At 38.5% G+C, this 13,661-nt stretch overlaps 1 protein-coding gene across 18 annotated transcripts in view; it reads left to right on the top strand.

Moving 5' to 3' along the window:
- Window positions 1–6,384, top strand: part of LOC115220933 (CLIP-associating protein 1-B) — a 202,631-nt gene extending 196,247 nt beyond the window's left edge. For all 18 annotated transcript variants that reach the window (XM_036510251.1, XM_036510248.1, XM_036510240.1 and 15 more), the window contains 4 exons: window positions 1,476–1,613; window positions 3,287–3,355; window positions 3,494–3,610; window positions 3,746–6,384. In XM_036510251.1, the coding sequence (XP_036366144.1) occupies window positions 1,476–1,613; window positions 3,287–3,355; window positions 3,494–3,610; window positions 3,746–3,838 (417 nt within the window). In that variant the 3' untranslated portion in view covers window positions 3,839–6,384. The remainder of the gene's footprint in view (window positions 1–1,475; window positions 1,614–3,286; window positions 3,356–3,493; window positions 3,611–3,745) is intronic.
- Window positions 6,385–13,661: the final 7,277 nt, after the last annotated feature.

Raw genomic sequence — 13,661 nt, 5'->3', positions numbered from 1 at the left:
TTTAAACTGGGCCCCCATATCCAGCCCAAATATCCTTTTATATTCAAATTAGCCAGATCGGGCCTCCCATACTTATCCTATAATGTCATTCTAAAAATTAACAATCACATCATTGGACTTTGAAAACTACATGTTGATGCATGATTAATCTTATAATAATTCTGCTTGTTGTTGCATTACTTAGCCTGTTGGTAACACTTTCATGTGATGAGAGAAAAAGAGGGAGAGAGAAGTGTCCATGACGTGAGGTAGAGGAAATGTAATTGTAATGCTTTCACATTATTGGTGGAAGGGAAAGAGAGAGAAATGTCCATGATGTGAGGTAGAGTGGGGGGGACGTAATAATTTTAGCAGAGGGGTGATATTCTGATGGTGAGGTTAAAGAAAAAAAGAGAGAGAGAAAGATATGATGATGGAGGTGGTGGTGATTGGATTGTGAAAAGTGTATTTTTTATTTAAGTGAACTAAGTCTTTTCTATCACGGATCACTTAACACATGTGCAATTCCGTGAAATCATCGTCATTGTTTAACATCCGCTTTTCATGCTGGTATGGGTTGGACAGTTTGACTGAGGACTGGCGAGCCAGAAGGCTGCACCAGGCTCCAATCTGATCTGGCAAAGTTTCTACTGCTGGATGCCCTTCCTAACGCCAACCTCTCTGAGAGTGTAGTGGGTGCTTTTACGTGCCACCAGCATGAGGGCCAGTCAGGCGGTACTGGCAACACCCATGCTCAAAGGTGTTTTTAATGTGCCACCTGCACAGGAGCCAGTCCGGTGGCACTGGCAATGATCACACTCGGATGATGCTTTTAATGTTTCACTGGCACAAGTGCCAATCAGGCGGTACTGTCATGAGCCAAGTCAACATTTTTGATTTCACTTGCCTCAGCAGGTCTTTGCAAGCAAAGTTTATTGTCCAATGAATGAGGGGTACTCATAAGTGGGCTGGTTATACACCACTGGCCACAGGTTATGGTCTCACTTGCCTTGCCGGGTCTTCTCAAAATATTCACACTTATTTACATGGCAAAGGTTGTATCATATGTATGGGATATCTTTTTGTTTTTGGAAAAATGGAAAAATAAGTGAATATATTTTTTATGAGTGCTGTGTATTAAGTCTTTAAAATTGTGCGTAAAGTAGCAGATGATCGACTGTCTTTCCGTACAGACACAACACAGGCTACACTTCAGGGCTTTTGGATAAAGTTTACAGAAATAACCCAATAGGTTTACCATTAATTCCATGAAATATTCACGGGTCCCACTAGTTCAAAATAATTTGAATAAATAAACATTACATTTGACAGAATAATCCAAATGCTAAAAGGTTAAACTAAATTCTTGATATTCTGTTAATATTTCAAATCTGCTTTCTATAACATACATTCTTAGAATTTGGTTTGATAATTGTTACGCTCTTTCTTTTGTATTAGTTTTAGCTCACAGTTGCTAATGTCTTTATATTTTCTAGGTTGTGAAAGCAGCTGAAGAATGTGCTGGAACTCTGGCTAATGTAATCCCCCCAGAACAGAGCATTAGGATACTTAATCCACTCATCCAAAGTTCGCAATACCCAGTTATTTTAGCTGCAATCAAGATGCAAAATAAGGTACCTTGAAATAAAGATTTAAAGTTCTTTTTTTTTTGTGCCCCCTTTTAATTCTTTTCAAAATTATTACATAAATTTACTAAAAATCTCATTTGTGACAACAAACAATATTTTCCTAAACTTCTTCAATTTAATTCCCTGTATCCCTTTGTTTTATTCTGGCAACCAAGATCAAAACAAAATGTAAGAAGAAAAAATACAAAAAAAAAAGCAGTAAAAATACATGCTCTCAGAAAAACAGCACACACACACACACACAAACACACACACACACACACACACAAACTGTCTGCCTCAGAGGAACCAACCATTTAATAAACTTCTTTTCTGCCCTAACAGTGGCCTTGATGTAGTGACAGATTGCATGCTAGGATCAGTGGCTTCCACCCATGCCACTCATGACTTCTTGACATTGTGGGGGTCACCCTCCCAATGATACCCCAGCTGCAATAATCTAAGGGGTTTGAATAGAGAGACCTAGGAGTCCACATGATGTTGAGAGTCACATAATCAGGTTCAGAGGGTTTTACTGGACATGAACTGACCTCTCTCTTCATCACACAGGACTTGTATATGATGACCTCCTGCAGCACGCATCTGATTTTGGACTCTACCTCCTTCAGCTGCTCACTGATGGGCTTTACGACCTGCTGTGGTTGCCATTGAGGTTGTCCTCTATTTGGTGCAACTTTTCATTTTCTGGTATCAAATTTCAATCTGTTTGATGCTGTTGGTACATTGCTTTCTCTTTTACAGCCTACTAAACTCATGTCCATTGTTAATAGCTATGCAAGCAGAAGGAGCAGAATCATCTTTGGAATGAAACATGTTATACCTCAATGACTGCACTGCACACACAATATTGGGGGTTGGTGCCTATTCTTATTCAGGAATTTGGCATTGAGAAGGAAGCTGAAGACAGAGATTTGGTAGAACAACATCTTGTTAATATTGGCAACTGATTGTCTTTATATATATCATCATCGTTTAACGTCCGCTTTCCATGCTAGCATGGGTTGGACAGTTTCGACCGGGGTCTGGGAAGCCAGCAGGCTGCACCAGGCTCCAGTCTGATCTGGCAGTGTTTCTACAGCTGGATGCCCTTCCTAATGCCAACCACTCTGTGAGTGTAGTGGGTGCTTTTTACGTGCCACCGGCACATTATATATATATAAAATCAACATCACTTTTTTATGCTTGCATGGGTATTGAAGCAGATCTTTGATGGTGGGATGCTCTTCCTGTTGCCAGCCCTAACTTGTTTCCAAGCAAAATAATATTTCCCCATAGTCCTAACTATCACATGATCACAAGACAAGAAAGCGTACCCCCCCCCACACGCACACACGTGATGGGCTTCTTTCAGTTTCTGTCTGCTAAATCCTCTCACAAGGCCTTGGTTAACCTTAGGGCTATTGTTGAGGACACATGCCCAAGGTGCTATGCAGTTGGATTTAAAATCTGAAACCTTGTGGTTGGAAAAGGAAGTTCTTAACCACACAGCCACTGTTGTACACACACAAACACACACACACACTAACATAATTGAAACCTGCATATTATCTTGAAAAATATATTTATTCATATTTGTGACACCAGGTAAATTCCATCTCTCTCTCTCTCCCTCTTTTTCATAGCAATTTTTTTAAATATATAAAACAATTCTATTTCAGGTTATAGAACTCTTACCCAAAGAGGAATTAGAAACCTCTCTTACAGAGATAGTTCCTGGTTTGTTAAAAGTAAGTACAGCTTTCTCTTGAAATACACAATTACGTTTGTAATTACAAAGTTGTGTGTGTGTGTGTGTGTGTACACACATACATATCTTCTATACGTATATATGTATATATCCATATATCTTATTTCTTTGCATCTAGAGCTATGATGACTCTGAAAGTACAGTTCGCAAGGCTAGTGTGTTCTGCTTGGTATCCATTTATATGGCAGTTGGTGACAATTTACGACCCTATTTAAGTCAGTTGAATTACAGTAAGGTGAATATCTGCAGTTTTTCTCCTTAAATTCTCTCTCATCACTTTCTCCTCCCTTATTTCGTCCGTGTTGTAATTTTGCGAAATTCGTAATAATTTAGTTTTTGACATATTTTTGCTTTTTGCTTCTACTTTCAGATGAAATTATTAAAACTCTACATAAAACGGGCTCAGTCACAGAAAGATGGCTCAAAAGGTTCCAAATCTCCACTGGCCTCTGCTGATACGTGATGCTTACTGGTTGTTTATGTGTGGTTATTGCAATAAAATTTGGGAAGTTTTCAACCAAAGCTTATACAAGACAAAAAAAAAAAAACAAAACAACAACAATAAACAACAACAAAAAACACCAACAATTTCCCCCTCTCCCCTCCTCATATCATGTCACCTGTCTAATACCTCTCTTGTTGTCTCACTTGTTTGTCAGTCATCACTTGAATCTTATTTGCCTACAATGCTCTGTGATCTTACCCTCTCCCCTCTCTCCCTTTCTCCCTCTCCCCCACTCTCCTCTCGTGCCTGCTTAGCAGTTATTGAACTGTTGATGAACAGCAAATTCTTCTTCTCCTCAAACTGCAGCGACCAGCAGCAGCAGCAACAGTGTTTACAATGAGAGGCAGCGGAGGGGGGGGAAGGGCTTCGACTCTTTACAACAGTATTGCTCTCTGGCTAAGGTGTTGTGCCTCCTGCTAGTGCTGCCCTCTTTAATACATTCTCTAACAATTGAGCAGCTACCTTTCGCTAAAATCTTACTCTCTCTCTCTCTCTCTCTCACTCTCTCTCACTCTTTCTCTCTGATGCACACACACACATGCATACAGACACAAAATTAGATAACTTCCAGCCTTTACATTATTCTTTACATATGCTTACTGTTATTTACATTGTTTTCTTTTTTTTTCTCTCCCCTCTCCCCCACCCCCCATTGCCATTACTGTATAGCTGTTGGAGCAATTTAATGTTTTTTTTTTTTTTTTTTTTGTTTTTTTTCTGCCAGAGCATCTTGCTATTGCTCTCCTAGACCAGAGTTCTGTTTCTGCCTGGATAATCCTATTCTTGCTCTCTACTGGACCACTTATTAATGTTCCTGCCAACACGGCCTGACATTTGCTCTACTAGGTGACCCGAGTGTAATACTTCTTCTTCTGCTAGGGCAGCGCCTTCTAAAGCTATGCTGAAGCAATCAGCTTCTGCCTCTACAGACCAATACAACTAAGCTGGGTGGGGGGGGGGAGCATTCCAAGGTTTCTGCCAGCAATCTGGCTATCGCTGTGCTGAAGCAACTTCATATTTCTACCAGAGCAATCTGATATTGCTACGCCACCCATTTGCAGAGGAGAAGAGCGATCCTCTCATCCCTCCATATAAACTGTCTATATTTCTGAGTTTTTTTTGTTTGTTTGTTTGTTTGATTTTTTTTTTTTTTTGTATGGTAGCTTATTACTGTATATATGAAACGAGAATAAATAATGTTTAGGATTTGTAAAAGTTATTTGGTCTGGTTTTATAGCTTAATTCAGTTTTTACTGCTAAGTGGCTATTGAAGCTTTGCCTTTCCTCCCTTTAATTATCATTATCTTTTTTTCTTTATTTATATTATTACCAATTAACTGTTGCAGACATAAATTACTATCAGGAATTTTGTACATGTTTATAAACTTGTCCCCTAATTTATAAAGCTTGCGTCAGTTTGAATTTACTCCATTTTTAATCTCTGGGGCCATACACAATGTCTATATAGGGGAGCTACGTTCTGTGTGTGTGTGTGTGTGTGTGTGTGTGTGTGTGTGTGTTGTGTGTGTGTGTGTGAATGGATGGTTGGGTTGTACCATGGTGTATTAACAATTTCTTAAACCCTACCCAAAGGCATATATGTTGCCGTTTTTCTCTCCTCCTCTTATAATGTAAAATTATTGAAACAGTAACATGAAGATCAAAGTCTTTTGTTCCTCGTTTAGTTTGATTAGCATCAAACCATAATTAATGAACTGGTTTCCTGTTAACTTTTGACAGATTAAACTCTTCAGTTTTATTTATATATATTTTCTAAAAGAGGGGGAGATGGGGTGTTGGAATCCTTCCATTTCACTTGTAAATGCCCCCTCCCCTTGTAATCTATTGTCTCCCATCTCACTTATTTTACTTCAATTCTAAAAAAAACCCAAAAAGATAGTGTTAAACAGTAAAAGCCCTCTCATTTATAGTTTTTCTTTGTTTGGAAGCAAAATCAATTGAGCTATTTACCAAAGGTTTTATTCATTATGCTACTCTCACCAACATTACAATTATTCTTTTATTTTTAATTTGTCTGAAGCTTTGTTTTATTATGACTATTAAAATCAATTGTATACATAATACAACTCTACTTCAATTAGGCCTGTTCTATGTTTGTGAACTTAGTCTTCTCTGTGTGGCTGTGTCTTCAATCCTGTCTGCAGATAGTGATCTTCTACAGTTGGAATATGTCGATAAATCAAAATAGTGTTTCCCTTTGAAACAACAAGTTTCCCTCTAACCATGTATTGCTTTATATTTGTAAAGGCAGAACACCTTGCTCATGACACCCTTAACCTATTTATAACCATGTATATTTCTGTTTTCTATAAATCATTTATATTCCAAGCAACCCAAAATCTCATCTTCCTTGCGCTTATCAAAATCTTTTCACTTTTCATAGCCACTATAAATTAAGTTGTATTTTTCCTACAATTGTCTTTCTCTATGCTTTATTGGATGACAGACGATCCACAGCTGACAATAAAATCTTCCACACTCTTCTCATTGACTCACTCAACTTTTCATAACTTCTCACTAAGTATTACTTTAGAAAAAAAGTAAATTTTTTCCAATTAAAAACAAAAATGTTTATATATATATATATATAATATATATATATAATATATATATATATTATATATATATATATCTAAATAAAATGTATGTATTTAAAGCAATTTACAGCAAAACTAAAAATAGCATGCATATGTGTATCTCTACATGCATATATATATATATAAAATACACACACATTTATGGGTGAGAGTGTATAGATATCGTGTGTGTAGGCATATGTATATATCTGTGTCAATATATATGTACACATGTATATATGCATACATACATATATATATATATAAACACATACACACATCAGTATTTGTGCGTGTGTATATATATATATATATATATATATATTATATATATATATATATATATATATAATATATATATATATATATATGTAATATTTAGAGCCCTGAAACACTATATGTCCTGTTTCAATAAAAACTCCCTTTTTCCATTATTGAAATTTTTCAAGCTCCTCTTCTGTTTAGCCATCTCTACTCACTCTCTTCTTACTTTATAAACCACAAACTTTGAATTATGTCTTTGTAAGCATTTTGTTGATTTTTTTTTTTTTTTTGGTTCTTACCAACATTAATAGCAACTGAAGACTGCAGACAGTAGTTATAAGAGTTTGCTGCGTAAGCCTCACAAATCCGTACCTTCAATTAATTTTACTTTTTGTCAAATTGTACAAAATGTATGTCCTCTGATTCTTTCTTTGCAATTTCATTCATTTTTATTTCCAAACAAACAATCACTGGTATTCTAGTTTCTGTTTGTCATCTGGATTTAAAGAAAGAATCTTCTCAAAGTGCAATTTTTTTTAGGACTGCTCTGAAATTGGCCAAACAATGAAAGAAAGTTAACACAACTTTAAGCTGTTTATTTATAAAGCAGGTGGCAATATATATATATATATATGTATATATATATATATATATATATATGTATATATATATATATATATGCTATTTTATTTTTACTGTACAATCATATATGAAAGCAATCAAGCTATTAATTGAAAAAGAAATCACTCAACACATTTATGAATATTATATTTATTTTTCCAAGGTTAAAAGTTGATAGTGATTTTCAAAGTTTTGCCTCAAATTCTCTAAGAAAAAGGTTCTTGGCAAAATGTCAACATCACTGCCAACCTTTTCCTATACACACACACACACGCGAATGTCCCTACTTAAACCTTGTTTGATTTTTCTCTTAACTAGATAATGCTATGTATAATGCTAACAATCTGGAAGAGCAGTATCATTGCTTGCAGTGTTCTTTCCTGTAGTTTAATGGATGTATTTTTGGCTGTCCATTGCCTTATAAATATCTGTGGCTGCTAGCAGTCTCCTCTTAGTTTGGCTATTTCTCCAGTTCCTCTTGGACAAATAGCCCACTTTCTTTTTAGCAGATATCTTGGATATAACATTGAATATCCTTAATTCCTTATAAATGCTATTAATTAAAATAAAGAATTGCTTTGCCTTAAATGTGAAGCTGTTAAAATAATATTTTAATCAGCGCCCTACATCAGTGTTTCTTCATTAAGTGTAGTAGTTTTGTGGATGACGGAGAAGTTTTAAATTTAAAAACATCCAAGGTGGCATGATTCGTTATCTGAATTAACCCTTTTAATCAATAATGGTTGGTGAACCTTTCAGTTGTTCAACTGATCAGACAAATTTAGTAATTGCTAGTTTTTAAAGTTTTCCTGCCCCTCCTATTATCTGTTCGTTAAGAAAGGTTATTTATAAATGTTTTGCTTTCCACTATAATGAGAGAATAGTTGATTTTATTTTTGACTAAGTTACAAACTGGAAATTCTACTACAAGAACAGAAGTCAGAACCCTGAAGAAGTGTGTGTACATAGATGTGTTGTGGATTATATTTTCTTGTAAACTCTTCTGTTGAATTCTTTCTATTCTCACATTTCACTTTCTACTCAAATGTGATAGAGCTTGATTTGAGACAAAAAAAAAGAAAAAAAGAATGAAACCGTTGCTTCAGTTCTCACCAAATACATGGTTATTTAGAAAGGAACCAATCTCTGTAAACTGGAAAATAAATGAATTTACCTAAAACCAAATCAACTTGATTAGTCTGAAAATATTGCTCAAGTGTTTGAGCCCCAAAACAGTTTTCTAAAATGATTGAGACGTTAATGTTGTGTGTTTACTTCTTAATAAGTTAACCTCTGATAAACTGAAGCATGCACATACACCCTTAATCAATCAATTATTGTTACTTTTAGAGTTTTTGCTGTGAAATTCTAAGCCATAGCTGATATTTCTGGCTATTATTGTAACTCTCTTTCTCCCTTTATTTTCTCTAGCAGTTTCCTTTGATTTGAAAACAACTTTGCTGCAGCCTCCTTCCCACCCACCCCTGCTCCTTTTTTTGTGGCCTCCAACAAACAGCTGGTCCTGTTGCCAGAAAAGAGATTCTTGTAGTGCCCATCTCCTTGGCCCCACCCCACCCCACCCCCATGTACATGTGTAAAAAGAGTAAAATATCTGATGTGAGACATAAAAACCATTGCTTGACTTCTTTCTCTACATTATCTGCTTTCAATCTATTCTTGTTTAACAAAAAAAAAAAAATGCCATTTATTGTCAACTGGCTTTTGCTTTCCAAAACGTTGCTTTTGGGTGACAAACACCAACATAAACTCACTAGAAAAAAATCCATTTCTTTGTAAAAAGTATGAATGGTTTCTAAGATTCCATGCCAAGAACCTTCACTGGGTTGAGACAAGCTAATGAGATTGCCTCTGCATGATCGTTTGATCTGCTAGAAATAGCAAGCTAGTTTCTCTCACTTCATACTTGATTGGTTTAAGGAAAGGAATGAACTCTTTAAACAATGTGTTTTCAGAAATCTTAATTGGAGGAGGAGATAGAAAAAATGAAATGGTTGTGGGTAGAATACCTTTTGATCGTAGGTACACTGGGCTGCAGCTAACCAAGGGCTAAACTACAAATCCGAGGAGAACCATAAGATGAAAGTAATGTCGTGGCAGAAATAATTCTTTATTGCTGCTCTGGGCCATTTGCAGTCTTTTTCTTGTTTTAATCTGAATGAAGTCGAAACAATCTGCTGACGTAAACAGATTTTAATAAAATCGTATCTGGATGTGAGGATGGAGGATGGAAAGAAAATTATTAATTTATAAGATGCAACAAACTATCGGATTTAACGATTTATTGTCTCAGTGATCTGATATCAACTGCGTTCGATATCCGTCATACACACAGGAGATCATCTTTATGGAAGTAGTTTTTGAACGTTTCTTTCTACTTGCATGCAAAACAGATTCAACATCAACAGCACAAAATTTTTTGATACTCACCAGTGAGTAACATTACTCTGGGTTTTCAGCAGTAAAGTTTCTCAACTGACCACAATTGCAGTTGTAAGATATGAACTGCTGGTCGCTGGTCACCAGCTCCTTATCGATAGGGCTATCATATTTGTTGAAACCATATTCATCCCTGTCGGCCAATTTGCTACCTTTTGCTACTTTTTCATCTTGCTTTTCCAATTAGACTTTTGAATGATTCTCTACAACAAATAACTCTTTCAAATGCTTAATTACATCAACTTAATTCCAGTATTTAATGACCCCAATTAAATATCCTTCTTGTATTATGAAAGATGTTAGAAGTACGAATTAATAAAATACAATCTTGTTTTTTTTTCTCAAGTCATAGAAGAAATATCGTGGTTGTATGGTAAGACGTTTGCTTACCAACTACATGGCTCTGGGTTCAGTCTCACTGCATGGCACCTTGGGCAAGTGTCTTCTATAACCTCGGGCTAACCAAAGCCTTGCAAGTGGATTTGGTTGACAGAAAGCTCGTGTGTGTGTGTCTGTTTTCCATCCCCGCTTGACAACTGGTGTTGACGTAGCCGTAACCTAGCAGTTTGGCAAAGAGACCGTTAGAATAAGTGCTAGTCTTAGAAATAAGTCCTGGGATCGATTCATTCATCGAGAAATTATATACACACACACAACTTTTTTTATATATATATTGAGCCCAATAACACATAAATTCGCCCAGTGAACCAAATTACCGGTACCATTTACACAACTTTTTAGACACTCATACAGAAAAATAAACCCGATTTTCTCTCTTTCTCTCTCTCTCTCATACACATCCTCGAGCTCATTCCACCGATAACTTACTGCAATTTGGAATGTATTTATGAGATGATGACGTGTGTGTATGTATACATACATATATGTGAGTGTGTGTGTAGGGGAAAATTAAGATAAACTCAAGTGCTTGTGCTTATCTTAACTTCACCCTTGCATGTGTTCTGTATATCATAACTAGTAACATTACTAAGTAAAGTCGTTGACTAACAACTAACACTGGAAGCTGACTGGATAACAACAACAACAACAATAATAGCAATCTATGTGGGGCTTTAACAGTAGTAGTCGCACATCTAACTGTCCACACAAGCTATACGTATGTGTATATTTAGGTTTCTTTATTAGCCACACGGGGCTGAACACAGGCGGGACAGATTACAAAGTAGAGCTTTTCTTTTGGGGGAGAAAAAAAAAAAGGCGGAAGTAGGTTTTCGACCAAAAGGGATCGTGTATCACAGAAATGTCATGATGTAAAGGGGGAAACGGATAAGGTTTATTCGTGGAAGAAAAGACCACGGTAACCTCGGTTAATAATGTCACATGTTAACATTTATTTGCAAGTAAATCTGTTTTAAATTTTTCCGGATTCATAGGCTTATGCTCAAGGTGGCTTCGTCATTCATACGTGCCATCCTTGCTACATTCACCCATCTTTTTTTGAAACATTCACTAGACAAAACTTGCCTCTCTACTCTCACTTTCCTTTTTCAAGTGATACTTGAAGAAGTTGATGAAAGATTGACCAGAGAGGAAAGTGTTTGTCTCTAATCCTTTCAGACGCGTCCACCAGATACATTCTTTCACCATAGTCACAAGCATGATGAAAATAGCTCTTCCTTCCCGTTTGAAGGAAGGAGGCGTGACGAGAGACTTGGCTGATAAACCGACTCGTCCCACACTTGACAGCAGTCGTTCGACATAAGCCCACTGGTCGCAAACGTTTGGACACTGCACGAGTGCGTGCAGAACGGTTTCGTCGTTCTGACCGGAGGTCGGCCCCGTGTCTGTAGAGCTTATTCCGAACGGGTAGCGCTTCTCGGTAGCACTGCCAGGCCAGGGATCTCTGGAAGTTGTTCATAGGTCCTGGCCCGAAAGTCGTCTTGAACAGGCGGGTCAGGTATTCCTCGTCGACGCCCAGGTTCACACCGAGCTCGTCGTCGTACTTCCCCTCCACTAATCCTCTATAGAATGCTTTGGTTGTGTTGAAGTCGCTCAAGCTTGACCCGGGACGACATAGTTGCTTGAGAGCAACGCGACACTCGCGGTGCCATTCGCCCTTCCTCGGCCTCTTTTTGATCCACGACTGCAGTTCGATCATGGAGACGAGTTGCGGGAAAGCGTGCCTCACAAACGGCGACCACATCTGTTCACCGTCGTCTACGTAGAGCCAGAGATGTCGCAGTCTCAGCGCGTGTCTGCGCATCATCAACCACGGCATGCCCAGCCCTTCTTTTAACGGGTGTTGACAGCAAATGGATCGCCTGACCATCGGGACGGATCCTTTCCACAAGAAGCGGAAGAGAATGCGTTCTAGTTTGATGATGGTAGGGTCGGGAGAAAGCACGATGGTCAAGCGGTAGTTGATGACGGACGCGATGTTCACCACCTCCGCCCGACCTTTTAGGGACAGTTTCCTCTCGGCCCATTGCCGGGCGAGTGTGACCACCCTACTCGTTATCTCGTTTCAGTTCTCCATTTGGAGGTCCGGACCGTCGGTCCAGCGTCCCACGACGGAGGCGCTGGTGGACGGCAAGGGCTTGCTTCTCCAGGTGCCGAGCCGCAAGCCCACTGACTTTTCCCGGTTGATTTTCACTCCTGTCACCGCTTCGTAGTCGATGTGCTCGTGGGTAGACTTTTTACCGCTCTTCACCTTCGCACCTTGATATGCCATTTTCCCCTGGAGCTTTGTCTTTCTGCATCAGCTTGAAGGCATTTTCAGTTTCTCTGACCAGAATAGGTGACAGTGGAGAATCGATCATCAGTGATGATTTAAGAAGGTTCGTGTAGAATGTTTTGCATACCCTTTGTCACTCTGAGCCTGTTCTTGTTCTTTTGTGCTATCACCTCTAACCCTTAGAGTGCCAGCTCTCTCCTGCATCTTTTAGACTTTTTCATTCCTTTGCAGCCTGCATCATAGTTCAGCAGAAGACCACAAAGCGAGTCGCACGAAAATAAGATACATGCGGTCTCAGAACGTAGCAAAAACGCTGGACAGAGGTGGGGAGGGCGATGAAATCGAGGAGTACTTCTACTTGGGATACACAGTGAAAATGCGTCGAGAGATAGATGCTGAAATCGCGAAGAAAATAAGGGGAGAATGGAAGGTGTTTAACCTCAACAAAGGATGCGCTCTTAGACGCAAGTAAGACGTGGGCTTCTATGAAGAGGGAAGAACATCGATTGGTTACGACACAAAGAACCACGAAAATACCTTAGTAGGAATACTGTGAGAGCGTATGCAAAATGAGATCATTCGAGAACGGAGCGGAGTGTACGACGTAACCGTAAGACACCGAAGGGCGGGAAATGTCGCGAGGTTCACAGATGAAAGGTGGACCCGTGTAGTTAATAAGTGGCATCCGGGAGAACGGAAAGGCCTCCACCACTATGAGAAGACGATTTGGGCCAAGATGCCAAAAAATGACGATACAGACAAATATACATACGTGCGTCTTTACGTGTGTGTTTATATATGTATAAGGCTGTTGGCAGGTAGAATCGTTAGCATTCCGGACAAAGTGCTTAGCAGCGTTTCTTCCACCCTCCTTACGTTCGGGATCGATAAAATAAAGCACCAGCCAACTTTTTCCTTTTTCCTTCCCATCAAAATAGTTGGCACCTTGCTTCGAGCCGGTGTTCCCGTTCAGGGAATCTTGTGATGTTGGTTATTTATTACGTCTGCTTTGTGAGTCAAGAAAATGTGTATCTATACGCACGAGTGTGTCATTAGTCCGTAAGGAGAAAAGGGCCGGTTTCGCTGGCGTATATATTCTTCCCCGGACGGGACGCCGGTCCATCGCAATGTATGTGCATCAATCGAT

Source organism: Octopus sinensis, linkage group LG17 (assembly GCF_006345805.1).
Source record: "Octopus sinensis linkage group LG17, ASM634580v1, whole genome shotgun sequence".
NCBI classification, from domain to species: Eukaryota; Metazoa; Mollusca; class Cephalopoda; order Octopoda; family Octopodidae; genus Octopus; species Octopus sinensis.
Note: the sequence above shows the minus strand (reverse complement) of the source record. Positions and strands in the feature narration are given on the sequence as shown.